Source organism: Girardinichthys multiradiatus, chromosome 15 (genome assembly GCF_021462225.1).
Source record: "Girardinichthys multiradiatus isolate DD_20200921_A chromosome 15, DD_fGirMul_XY1, whole genome shotgun sequence".
Lineage (NCBI taxonomy): Eukaryota > Metazoa > Chordata > Actinopteri > Cyprinodontiformes > Goodeidae > Girardinichthys > Girardinichthys multiradiatus.
This window is the reverse complement of record NC_061808.1, coordinates 1362852-1373360: the sequence shown is the minus strand read 5'-3', so window position 1 is coordinate 1373360 and position 10509 is coordinate 1362852. Positions and strand designations below refer to the sequence as shown.

The 10509-nt window shown below is 44.7% G+C and overlaps 2 protein-coding genes across 8 annotated transcripts; both read left to right on the top strand.

The window, feature by feature from the left end:
• The first annotated feature begins 2089 nt into the window (after positions 1–2089).
• Positions 2090–3368, top strand: tmem251 (transmembrane protein 251). Of its 3 annotated transcripts, none has more exons than XM_047388734.1 (2): positions 2090–2241; positions 2756–3368. In XM_047388734.1, the coding sequence occupies exon 2, from the start codon at positions 2764–2766 to the stop codon at positions 3124–3126; it is 363 nt and encodes a 120-aa protein (XP_047244690.1). In that variant the 5' UTR covers positions 2090–2241; positions 2756–2763; the 3' UTR covers positions 3127–3368. The 3 variants fall into 3 exon arrangements, with proteins under 3 accessions (XP_047244690.1, XP_047244692.1, XP_047244691.1); XM_047388736.1 differs by having other exon boundaries at positions 2140–2270; XM_047388735.1 differs by having other exon boundaries at positions 2165–2300.
• ubr7 (ubiquitin protein ligase E3 component n-recognin 7) lies at positions 3367–9836 on the top strand. 5 transcript variants are annotated; one of them, XM_047388733.1, is made up of 12 exons: positions 3367–3504; positions 6858–6987; positions 7126–7259; positions 7427–7487; positions 7617–7712; positions 7795–7848; positions 8530–8635; positions 8724–8800; positions 8890–9054; positions 9138–9303; positions 9371–9432; positions 9594–9836. In XM_047388733.1, the coding sequence occupies exons 2-12, from the start codon at positions 6871–6873 to the stop codon at positions 9681–9683; spliced, it is 1128 nt and encodes a 375-aa protein (XP_047244689.1). In that variant the 5' UTR covers positions 3367–3504; positions 6858–6870; the 3' UTR covers positions 9684–9836. The 5 variants fall into 5 exon arrangements, with proteins under 5 accessions (XP_047244689.1, XP_047244685.1, XP_047244687.1 ...); XM_047388729.1 differs by lacking the exon at positions 3367–3504 and adding an exon at positions 4706–4844; XM_047388731.1 differs by lacking the exon at positions 3367–3504 and adding an exon at positions 5075–5227.
• The last annotated feature ends 673 nt before the right edge of the window (positions 9837–10509 follow it).

The following is a 10509-nucleotide window of genomic DNA, read 5'->3' as shown; positions in this document are numbered from 1 at the left end:
TTAATTCCTGCCTTCTCTCGAGACTGATATTTGTTTTTCTTAAAATAAAGCTGATTTACTTTCGGTCAGCCTGCCTGGGGTCCACCATCACACCACGTCTGACAGTGGCTGAGTGGAGGTATTGTAAACCTGGCTCTTTGGGGCCGGTACTGACTGAAAACATAGAAAGATGGCAGGGAAAAGCAGGACAGAGGAATGTTTGGAGAATGTGAATTAAATATGTTGATGAAGCAATCTCCAGGGAATGTTGAACAGATTAGAGCAAGGTTACAGGAAGCAGGAATACTGCAGAAAAGGCAGATGAAAAATGCTGTGAGAAAGGCAAAAATATTCTTATCAGACTGAGAAGTTAAAGCCTCCATTTAATTGCTCTCCTCTGCACAACAAATGCAAACACCAGTTAACACCTCGAGTCCCCCAGAAGCACGACACCCTGACCGCACAGATAAGAAGGTGCGTCATCCAAATCCCACATTTTCACCTTCTCCCTACGTGGAAACATGACTAATGATGGAAAGAATGTTACAAATACAACCTACTATCCACACACCATCTGAACCTCAGAGCACAGCTCCCATAATGGACCTTTGTTGGTACCAAATGAATTACTGGAAACTGACTCCTTCCCTGGAGATGATCCTGATAATGGAGCAGCTGTGCATTACATCACAATAACTGCAGAGAAGAGTAAAAATCCTTTACTTTATAAAGACAGAATCTGTTATGGATTTCACTTCCAATCCGTTCAGCCAGATCAAAACTGTGTCCTAAAGAGACCTTTTCAGGTCGTGTTATCTGCTCATCTGGTCTACAGATGACCTCCTCCCTCAAGTCTGACATTTAACAACACTCCAAGCCCACCACTGTTAAATCCATGATGGGCTTCCCAGGTCCTGTTTCCATACAGCAGAAACGTCGTCCCAGATTTCTCTAACCTGGTGGTCCCACTGAGAGCTCTGATTAGACAAGCAGGATATGAAAATAAAACTCTCCCCCCCCCCCTAAAATGGACCATAGAGTCCGGAAAAGCATTAGTGCATATGAAAACTGCGCCCCCTAGAGCATGTAATCTGTGCTCTGAACCATTTCATCTTGATCCTCATCCCAGCCGCTTCACACTCGGCTGCAAACCGCCCCAGTGCAAAGGGTGACAAAGGTCCAACATGCACCGGGAACAAGTCCGACTTAGTGCACAACACCTGCTGACCAAACTCCTGCTCCGCTTGTTCAGAGACCAGCTTGCCCCTGATAAAGGGCCCCTGATAAAGGGCCCCTGATAAAGGGCCCCTGATAAAGGGCCCCTGATAAAGGGCCCCTGATAAAGGGCCCCTGATAAAGGGCCCCTGATAAAGGGCCCCTGATAAAGGGCCCCTGATAAAGGGCCCCTGATAAAGGGCCCCAGACTGCGTACTCCTAGAGCGCCCCCCACAGGGCGGAGCTGAGTTAGAAATTCATCAACCTTTTTAAATAAAAATTCATGAATTGAACAATTAAATCCTGAATTACTTTGAAAGTGGACTTTTATTCAATAGAATGAATGAAACAGTCAATGTGAAACATCTTCCTAATCTAATCTGGATTATAGTTACTATACGTGGTTATTATATTTTAGGGAACACAGCAGTATTAAATAATGCTATGTCTGAATCGGATGGGTCGGTATGACCTGCATATAAGTTTTAATAGAAATCTCCTCCAGTGGAGACTGATTCAAGACATTTTCTTCTTCTGTTGCATCTGGAGTTGACTTGTTCCTGTAGTAGAAATTCTGCGAGAAAAATCTTTGAATCTGAAATTGTGTTGTTTGCTTTTAGCAATTTTAGTTTTCTAATCTCAGATTGGGAGATGTGACATTAGTTGCGTCCAAATATAGTATCTTTGGTCCGGCTTCATTTCAAGTTTTTCTTTTTTGAAGAGAAATATTTCTGCTTTGACGCCAGCCAGAGGACAAACAGAGAGACACAGTTCTGGACATGGGTCGGAACCTTCCGGCTTGTATGACCAGAAATCTTTCAATGTAAAAACAATATTTAATTTCTGCAGCTGTGCCTGTATTTTAAATGCAAACAAACATTTGGTCGCCAGGAGGAGCTCTGAAGAACTAGATTCAATGACGTCACTTGAAAGTCACATGACAAAACAGGAAGACAGACGATCGATCCCAGACGTCCCGAAACCAGCTGCGGATTAAAACCGAGTCGGAACCTGGATTTTACTTTGAAAGAATCAGCGCGAGGGAAGGTAGGGGTTCATGTAGCGCGAGCCAACAGGTGATCTGACACGTGGCTGCGCGCGACCAGGTGTAGTAATCAAAGAGAAACATGCAGGAAGGTGGAGCCCTGAGACAAAAATGAACACCTCAGAGTTCATTCGGAGGAAAAATGAACTGAGTCTGGTCCAAACGCCGAGTTCTGGTCCAAAGAACTCGGCCAAACAGTAACCATAAAGCAGCTCAGGTCCAGTTAAACTGAATAAAATCTGAATGGAGTCTGGTGCAGAGTTAAACACAGCCCAGTAACTGTTCATTTTTGATCAGATTTAACTCAGTTCCACTCCGATTCTTCAGTCTGAATGTGAACAGTTCAGTTCTGGTTAAACTGAATAAAATCAGCATGGAGTCTGGTACAGATCAGTCTTTGAATTTTATTGATTATTTGAACTCAGATAACAGATTTTATTAGGATACCAGTCATTTTATCCATAATGTCACATGTAAGGATTGATAATACATTGATTATTGATAATCTCCTTGCAGTATGGAGGATGATGAACTTCCGTCAGAGGATGGGCTGGGTGGCTGTGGCTCTCTTCCTGCTGCTCAGCATCATGGTAGCGTACTACGTCTTTGAGATCATCAGTCTAGAGCAGGTACAGAGAGACGGCATCGACTCATTGGCACTGCCTCCTGCTGTCTCTGCCCACCTGCCACCACTTCCTCTGTGGGCGTGGGCATCGGTTTTCCTGGTGCCGTACCTGCAGCTCTTCCTCTTCCTGTTTTCATGCACGAGGGCAGATCCCCGTGCTGTCGGATATTGCATACTTCCTGTCTGCATCTTCCTGCTGTGCAGTCGCCGTGGCACAGCCAAATCTACCAATCAGAGAGCTGGATTGCTTATTCACATGTAGAGACAAATGGACCAGTGTGATGTCACTTCCTGTGCCTGTAAACAAACACGCCAACAGTTTGAGTGTTCACTGCCCTCAGTACAAACTAACAGGAGCTGCAGGCTGCGGCTGACAGTCCATGCTGACCAATCAGAGAGCAGCATTTTCTGTTTGTTATTGCTGTATTTAATGACATGACACACTGGTTACCATGGCAACTTTAATATGGCATCAATAAAGTAACAAAACACCATGTTTCACAGCAGGAGTCTCAGCTGGTTTTGGATCTTTTAGCTATAGGCTGCAGGTCAGAGTTCAGACTATTCTCCTCCTCCTCTTCATCTTCATCACTCTGTTCATCTCCACCATCGGCTTCATCACCTGCAGCGGGTAAAACAGGTAAATCAGACCAGAAAGCAGCTAAACACGACTTGTTTCTCATTACAAAGAAGTTCAATAACAGCTGCTGGAAACCTGCAGAGCCTCATTCAGGAGATTTAACCCATCAGATTATCTCCTGGTTATCTGGTTTATCCGTCACTAACCATCAGGTCCCAGTAGCTCTGTGCTGGCTATCTGGTTTAACTTTCCCACTGTGGAAAAGGCAGACGGGGTACTCCACTGTACAACATGGAATACTGTGGGATTCGTTTAAATGTGGATGTGATCTAATGAATGTGCTTTCACAGAACAACGGTGTCCCTAAAAGGATGATCACATTGAAAGAACAGTGACAGGGAGAGAGTGTGTTGGTTGCTGCAGCTCCCGGTCTGTGTGTGTGATGGGAAACAGTCAGTCAAGGCACCTGTCAGTGTCTGAGAAACCGGATACAATTTCTGAAAGTAGTCTACCATGAAATGTGATAATTTACTTCCTCAGAGTAAATTTAAGCTCATTATGGAGTCCTTTAAGGAAGAACGGGGTTTAAACAATGCTTACAGTTGAGCACGGTGATGAGGAGCCAGGAGGCATGTACTTCATCTAGGTTTAATCACATTTAATTGTATAGATAATGTTAACAACTAAATTAAATGAATTATCTTAAGCATAATAAATACATACAGGTAATCAATAAAAAATGTGTTTAACAGAAACAAACATTTCTTTAGCCTGTCTGAAGAGCAGTCATGGCTGAACTGAGGCATATTTTTTATTTACAGTTTAATCATATTTGACATTCTGAGTACTCCACCTATTATTTGCTATACATAATTGATATGGATTCCATCTGAGTTTTAAAAGTGCAGACATTTATTTGTAGTCTATAGGGTGTACCTTGCCTCCCACCCATAGACTGCTGGAGATGGGACCCACTATGGAAGAAGCCGTATAGAAAATGACTGACTTTATGGTTTGCAATAAAAGTCAGAAGTGTATTTTCTATAATTAGATAAGAAATGTATCCTAAAGAAACTCATTAGTGGAAGTCAATGATCTGTAACAACCGACATGATGGTCAACACCCAACAGATGAGGATAAAACCCATCAAGGCCACTAGAGGGCGAATTTCTGATGGCAGACTGATGAACATTCGTAAATATAATTTTATAATTAACTCTTTAGCAACATTTTAACTGTTTTCCTGATGAATTTCAGTATTTAAGCTAATAAAAGCTTCAAAACAATGATTTCATTGGCTGACGCAGCATGGCTGGCAGGATCACACGATAACAGTGCCGCCATATTGCCTGGGTAAAGATGTGTCCAAAGACGGAAAACAGCGCGTAGATGGTATGGGGTAAGAATGGTGTCAAAAACAACGTGTATGTAAAGACGGAAATGTGTGCATATTAGTCAATAGTTGTGCAGAAGTAAAATCCAAAAGAGGTAAGTCCCTGCAGCTGTTTGTTTAGGTGACGTGATGTTTATCTGACCATAACGTGCAGCGCTCCCGCCCCCTCTCCCGCAGTATGGCAAGCCGTTAATATCAAAATTAAGGCGTTGTAATCCGTAAAAACCGGATGCGCCGTTATAATGTGCGGTGGCGTTTAATGCATATTTATCACCAAGAGACAGTCCTATTAGCGCTCAGCCACTAGATACTATGGCATTTTACCCAGTCAGTTCACTGCAATGCCAGGCACAACCAGAAGATTCCTGATCTTTGGGGAATGACAAGAAGTAAGTACACGCTCCTGCCATTCTGCTGCTGCCTTAATCACACCCACTTTAACAATAAAGTTTGGTGGACAGTCAACTCACTGTACTTGTTATTTCTGGACAACAAAACATCAGTCATCTTTAACAGGCAATTAATGATCAGTTTAGCTAGATAACAATATTTGATTACACATACACAACCTACAGAAAGACTTGCGTCATTTAGTCCACTGCTGTATTTCTTCTACTGTTTATTTGTTTTTGACTTGTACTATGCCTCAGTTTATGTTTTGGTAGTTTCATGTTTAAAATGACAAAAGATGCAATAAAATGATACGGTGTTTATCAACGTGTAGTTCCTCTTAGATTACAGCAAATGTGAGCAAAAGGCTGGAATCTTACATATAAGTCATTAACCGTTAAAGATGACACGTTATTGACGTCACCGCTATTTGAGATTCACGACGCATCCAGTTTACGGATTAGAACGAGTTAACGTACGGATTATTTTTCACCCTAACGTCTTGCCATACCCCAGGCTTTTGTTGCTCAACTGGAGCAGCACCGGAAGCTCACCTCGTGCACTGCCCGCGCGCGCTCTCTCGCTGTCAACGAGCTCGGTAAGAAGCTGTGACGCCTTCTGGTTGAGCTCGGAGATTGCGGTGCTCAGTGCGCTCAGACCGGCTCCGGTTCGGACGCTAAAGGTTCGTTTCTGTCCGTCCTTAAACCGCAGCTCCGCGCGTACAGATGCCGCCTCCATGTTGGTGACCTCTGACCTCGCCGGAAGCCGCCAAATACGAGCTGCTGGACGTCAACCGGAAGTAGCTGTCCGTTAGCAGGAGCTCGCGCTTCGATATCAAAGGTCCGCTCCTATCAGACACACTGATCATCATCGATCAGCTGATTGACTGCTCAGTCACGCTGGGAAGCGTCAGGGCGTCCTTCCGCTCCGGTCCTGCTCGGTTCGGTATGTTCCGTTTCTGATCCGAGTTAACAGCGTTAGCATTAGCAGTCTGAAGCTGATCAGGGATCGATAACCAGTATATCAATAACATGTAATCCTGGGGTAAATGATCAAAAACATGCTGATTATTCATCTCTTGGTTACCATGGGGACCTGTTTGGATCAGTAACCCGATCTTTTATGCCCCGGGCTAATATGGTAAACTATAAATGAAACACAGATTATTTAGGTCTGGGTTACCATGGGAACCTGTGGGACAGGTGACAGTTTTAAATTCGGTTAGATGATCTGGGATCAGGATAATACTCCTGATTCCTGTCTGTTTATGTTTAGCCACAGAGTTTCTGCAGGTTTTTCTTCAGTAAATATTGTCTCATGGATGCTCCTCCTTGGTCCATCATTTTTATCCGTTAATTTGTTTCCTCATCAACTGATCTCCACCCAGGAAGATCTCCACCTCATGAACCCCAGATATAATCTGGAGTCCGGAAAAACATCAGGGATCAAACCAGCTGACTGTTCATTTTAAAATTCCTGCCCGACTTCTCCCAACACTTAAAAGCACTCTGCTGGGTTTGGTTCTGCTCGGCTTCTTTTCTAACGGGCCAGCCCTGCAGCTATCCCGTCTTTCTCCCAGCCCTGCCTTTGGGATGTGGTTTTCCACTGATCTGTGAGTTTCTTCTTTAGGAAGAAGATAAAGATGTGTGAGGAGCAGACCGTGTCTCTGGTGGATGTTCTGGAAGAGGATGAGGAGTTAGAGGAAGAAGCATCAGCTGTGTTGGCAGGAAGTGATTCTGATCACTGCTCGTATCCTCAGGTATTCCTAAACCACACTAGATTAGTAATAATTGATATGTTTAATCTGATGCACCACGGATCAGAAGGGGTTCCTTTTAAAGCATATTGTCCTTACCCATCGGATCTGACTTCCTGACGTGTCGTGTCTGTGTTTCAGGGCTATGTGAAGCGGCAGGCGCTGTACGCCTGTAACACATGCACACCGCAGGGAAGCGAGGCTGCAGGCGTCTGTCTGGCCTGTTCCTACACATGTCACGAAGGTCACGACCTCTTTGAACTCTACACCAAGAGGTGCTGTTTACCAATCAGTAGATGAGTTTAACAACATCAGATCAATAACCAGCTGTTAACTGTATGAGGCTGCCTGATGAGACCCACACAGCTGATCAGTTTCAGTCAGATCATTAATAACCGATATTAATGATCCTGTTAAAACTCTTGTTCTGTGGTTTCTGCAGAAACTTCCGCTGTGACTGTGGAAACGGGAAGTTCTCCGGGCTGCAGTGTAAACTACATCCTGTGAGTTCACCTGAAAACACATGTTAGCACACCTGTACTCGCCTGTCCTGCAGCCACTCAGATGTTAACCCTGCGTGTGTGTGTGTGTGTGTGTGTGTGTGTGTGTGTGTGTGTGTGTGTGTGTGGTAGGAGAAGGACGACGTCAACAGTCTGAATAAATACAGCCATAACTTCTTTGGAGATTATTGCACGTGCCGGCGGCCGTATCCAGACCCTGACGACCAGGTTAGACCCTCAGCTGAACCTCACCTGTTCACCAGGAGAAAAATGAAGCCATGTCTCACTGTGATTGGCTACTTGTATCCAGGTGGAGGACGAGATGATCCAGTGTGTGGTGTGTGAAGACTGGTTGCATGGCAGGGTGAGTCTTACAATGGACAGGTGAACACAGGTGGTACCAGATATTCAATTCAGTTAAAAAATCCTTCATTCATCCCAGAAGGAAATTAAATGTTGTTGTAGCTCATATCATCCAAGGTTTCTTCAAAGAGACGTTGTAGATGCTGATGGCTGTGGACAGGAAGGATCTCCTGTAGTGCTCCGTCTTACAGCAGATCTGAAGAAGCCTCTGACTGAAGACACTCTGTTGTTGTAGGACAGTCTCATGAAGAGGATGTTCAGGGTTCTCCATAATGTTCTTCATTTTATGAAGAATCTGTCTTTCCATAATGATCTCCAGAGGTTCCAGAGGAGTCTCCAGAACAGAACCAGCCTTTTTTATCAGCTTGTTGAGCTTTTTTAAGTCCCTGTTTCTGATGCTGCTTCCCCAGCAGATGATGGCAGAAGAGATCAGACTTTCCACAACAGACTTATAGAAGATATGCAGCGTCTTGCTGCAAACACTAAAGGTCCACATAGAAGTTTATACAGCTTGTTACACATTCAGTCATGGCATTGATGTCCTCTCCATGTGTCTGGCCCAGTGCGACCCAGTCTGGAGCCTTCAAGCACCCTCACATGGCTTCCTAAGCTTCTGTGTCTCTTTAGCTGGTGACTTGTCTGCTCACCTATCGGCTTACCTTCCTGTTTCTCTGTTTTGCAGCACCTGGGTTGTGTAGTTCCAGACTGTGTGGAGATGCAGGAGATGATCTGTGAGTCCTGCATGAACAAACATCTGTTTCTCTGGACCTATGCAGCTCACCTGGGAGGTAAAAGATTCTGTTTCCTGACACCGGTTACCTTGCAGGTACCTGTTGGACATCCTGTCTCACTTGTGTGTGATGTTCTTCTGTTTAGTGCAGAGTCCAGCAGTACAGAAAAAGGAGGAAAAAGGAGAACAGTCAGAACACAGCATCCCTGAATCAGAAGAAAAGGTGAGAACTTGGCTCACCTGGTCTTGGTTGATCTCTATAGCTGCACGGCAACACTGATCAGCTTTCTTTACCAATCAAATGTTTGGCAGAGTGACAACATCGATGAGCCCAGCTGTAAACGCAGCCGTGAGGAGGCGGAGCCAAGCTGCAGACTGAAGGAGCTACAGGAGGCGGGTCAGAAGAGAGACCAGTCAGGAGCCGTGTTCTGGCCTCCTGCGTGGCGCTCCAAGCTCTGCTCCTGCAGCTCCTGCCAGGTCTTTATCTTTCTCACTCTGAAGGTTTGCCTGACCCTCTGAAAAGGCGTTAACTAACATGTGATGGGCTTTTCGTGACTCAGGTACGGCTGTCTGATGCCGGACTGTCCTTCCTGTTGGACGAATCAGACACCGTCCTAGCCTATGAGAACAAAGGAAAGAACAATGAACAAAGACAGCAGGGACACGACCCTCTGATGTCAGCGCTGGACAACCTGAACAGAGTTCAGCAGCTCGAGATCATCCATGGTACACACAATTAGAACTACAGCTCCCATAGTTCCATGCAGCTGTACTGACAGTTTCCATCTTCCAGGCTATAATGACATGAAAACTGAACTGAAGGACTTCCTGCAGACTTTTGCATCTGAAGGAAAGGTGAGTTTAACTTGCTGTGATGAAGACTGAGGGCGGAGGGGTGGAGCTGTGGCCCTGAGTGGGTGGAGCCTTTCCCTCCTGTCTGTTTGGGTCCGGTCTCTGTGTTTCTCACCTCTTGTTTACATTTTTGAATCAGCTGACATGCAGCTTTCTTGTTGCAGGTCGTGACCCCTGATGACATCCGTCAGTTCTTTGAGCAACATAGTCGTAAAAGACGTCGAGCAGACTCCGGACCTTTCTTCTGCTCCTGATCGGTCCTCCTCAGTTTTCATTCTGTGAAGAACTCTTCTTCTTCAATTTTAAACTTTCTGAAATTCTACTTTGAGACATTTTCATGTCAAATTTCTCTTAGTTTCATCTTTGTGTTTCTGTTTGTAATGAATAAAAGTTACCCTGAGCAATAAGCCGTGTTGTTCTGTATCAGGAGGACCAAAAACAGAAACGGTTGATCTGAGAACAACCATGGTCAACCATCTGAGGCATCATTTCCAACAGTCCTCTCTGTGCTGGTTACCAGTAAAAACCTGAATAAAATCTTCCAACTGGATCCTTCAGTGGACATGTTCACACAGTTGGACATTTTTGAAGAATTTTAAAGAAGAAGCAAGGATTTTTATCTAAGATCTGAAACTGATTGGATCAGGGTCTGCTTTCTTAAGTAAAGGTTTAATTGTAGCAACATTAACCCCAGCAGGAACTATCCTGCAGACCCACATCAGTACAGTGGAGGACCCATAAAACCAGATCAGGAATGACTCAGCTCCAAGAATCTGTGGTGTTACCTGAGCGTCAAGCTCCCCAGATACAAAAACTGATGCAACACCACTCATACTGACCCCAGAACCCTCACAAACCCAAAACTAACAGACCATAGAACCAAAACAGACCTGAGAACCCACAGGGACCCCAGAACCTGCTGATACCTAACTTGACCAGCAAAAGAGTAAAATGCAGCATAGTTGAACCCGTTGAGGTTAAACCAGTGAGGATGGAAGTCAGAGACCAGATCAACCACTGCCAGGTTCTGTTTGGGTTTTAACCGAACAGAATTCCTTTGTTTTTACTGCATTCAGCTGT

Coding starts and splice junctions, on each gene's coding strand:
- ubr7 (XM_047388729.1), top strand. Junction 7,260..7,426: donor TTTGAACTCTACACCAAGAG/GTGCTGTTTACC, acceptor TGGTTTCTGCAG/AAACTTCCGCTGTGACTGTG. Junction 9,055..9,137: donor GCTCCTGCAGCTCCTGCCAG/GTCTTTATCTTT, acceptor TTCGTGACTCAG/GTACGGCTGTCTGATGCCGG.
- tmem251 (XM_047388734.1), top strand. CDS start 2,764: ATGATGAACTTCCGTCAGAGGATGGGCTGGGTGGCTGTGGCTCTCTTC.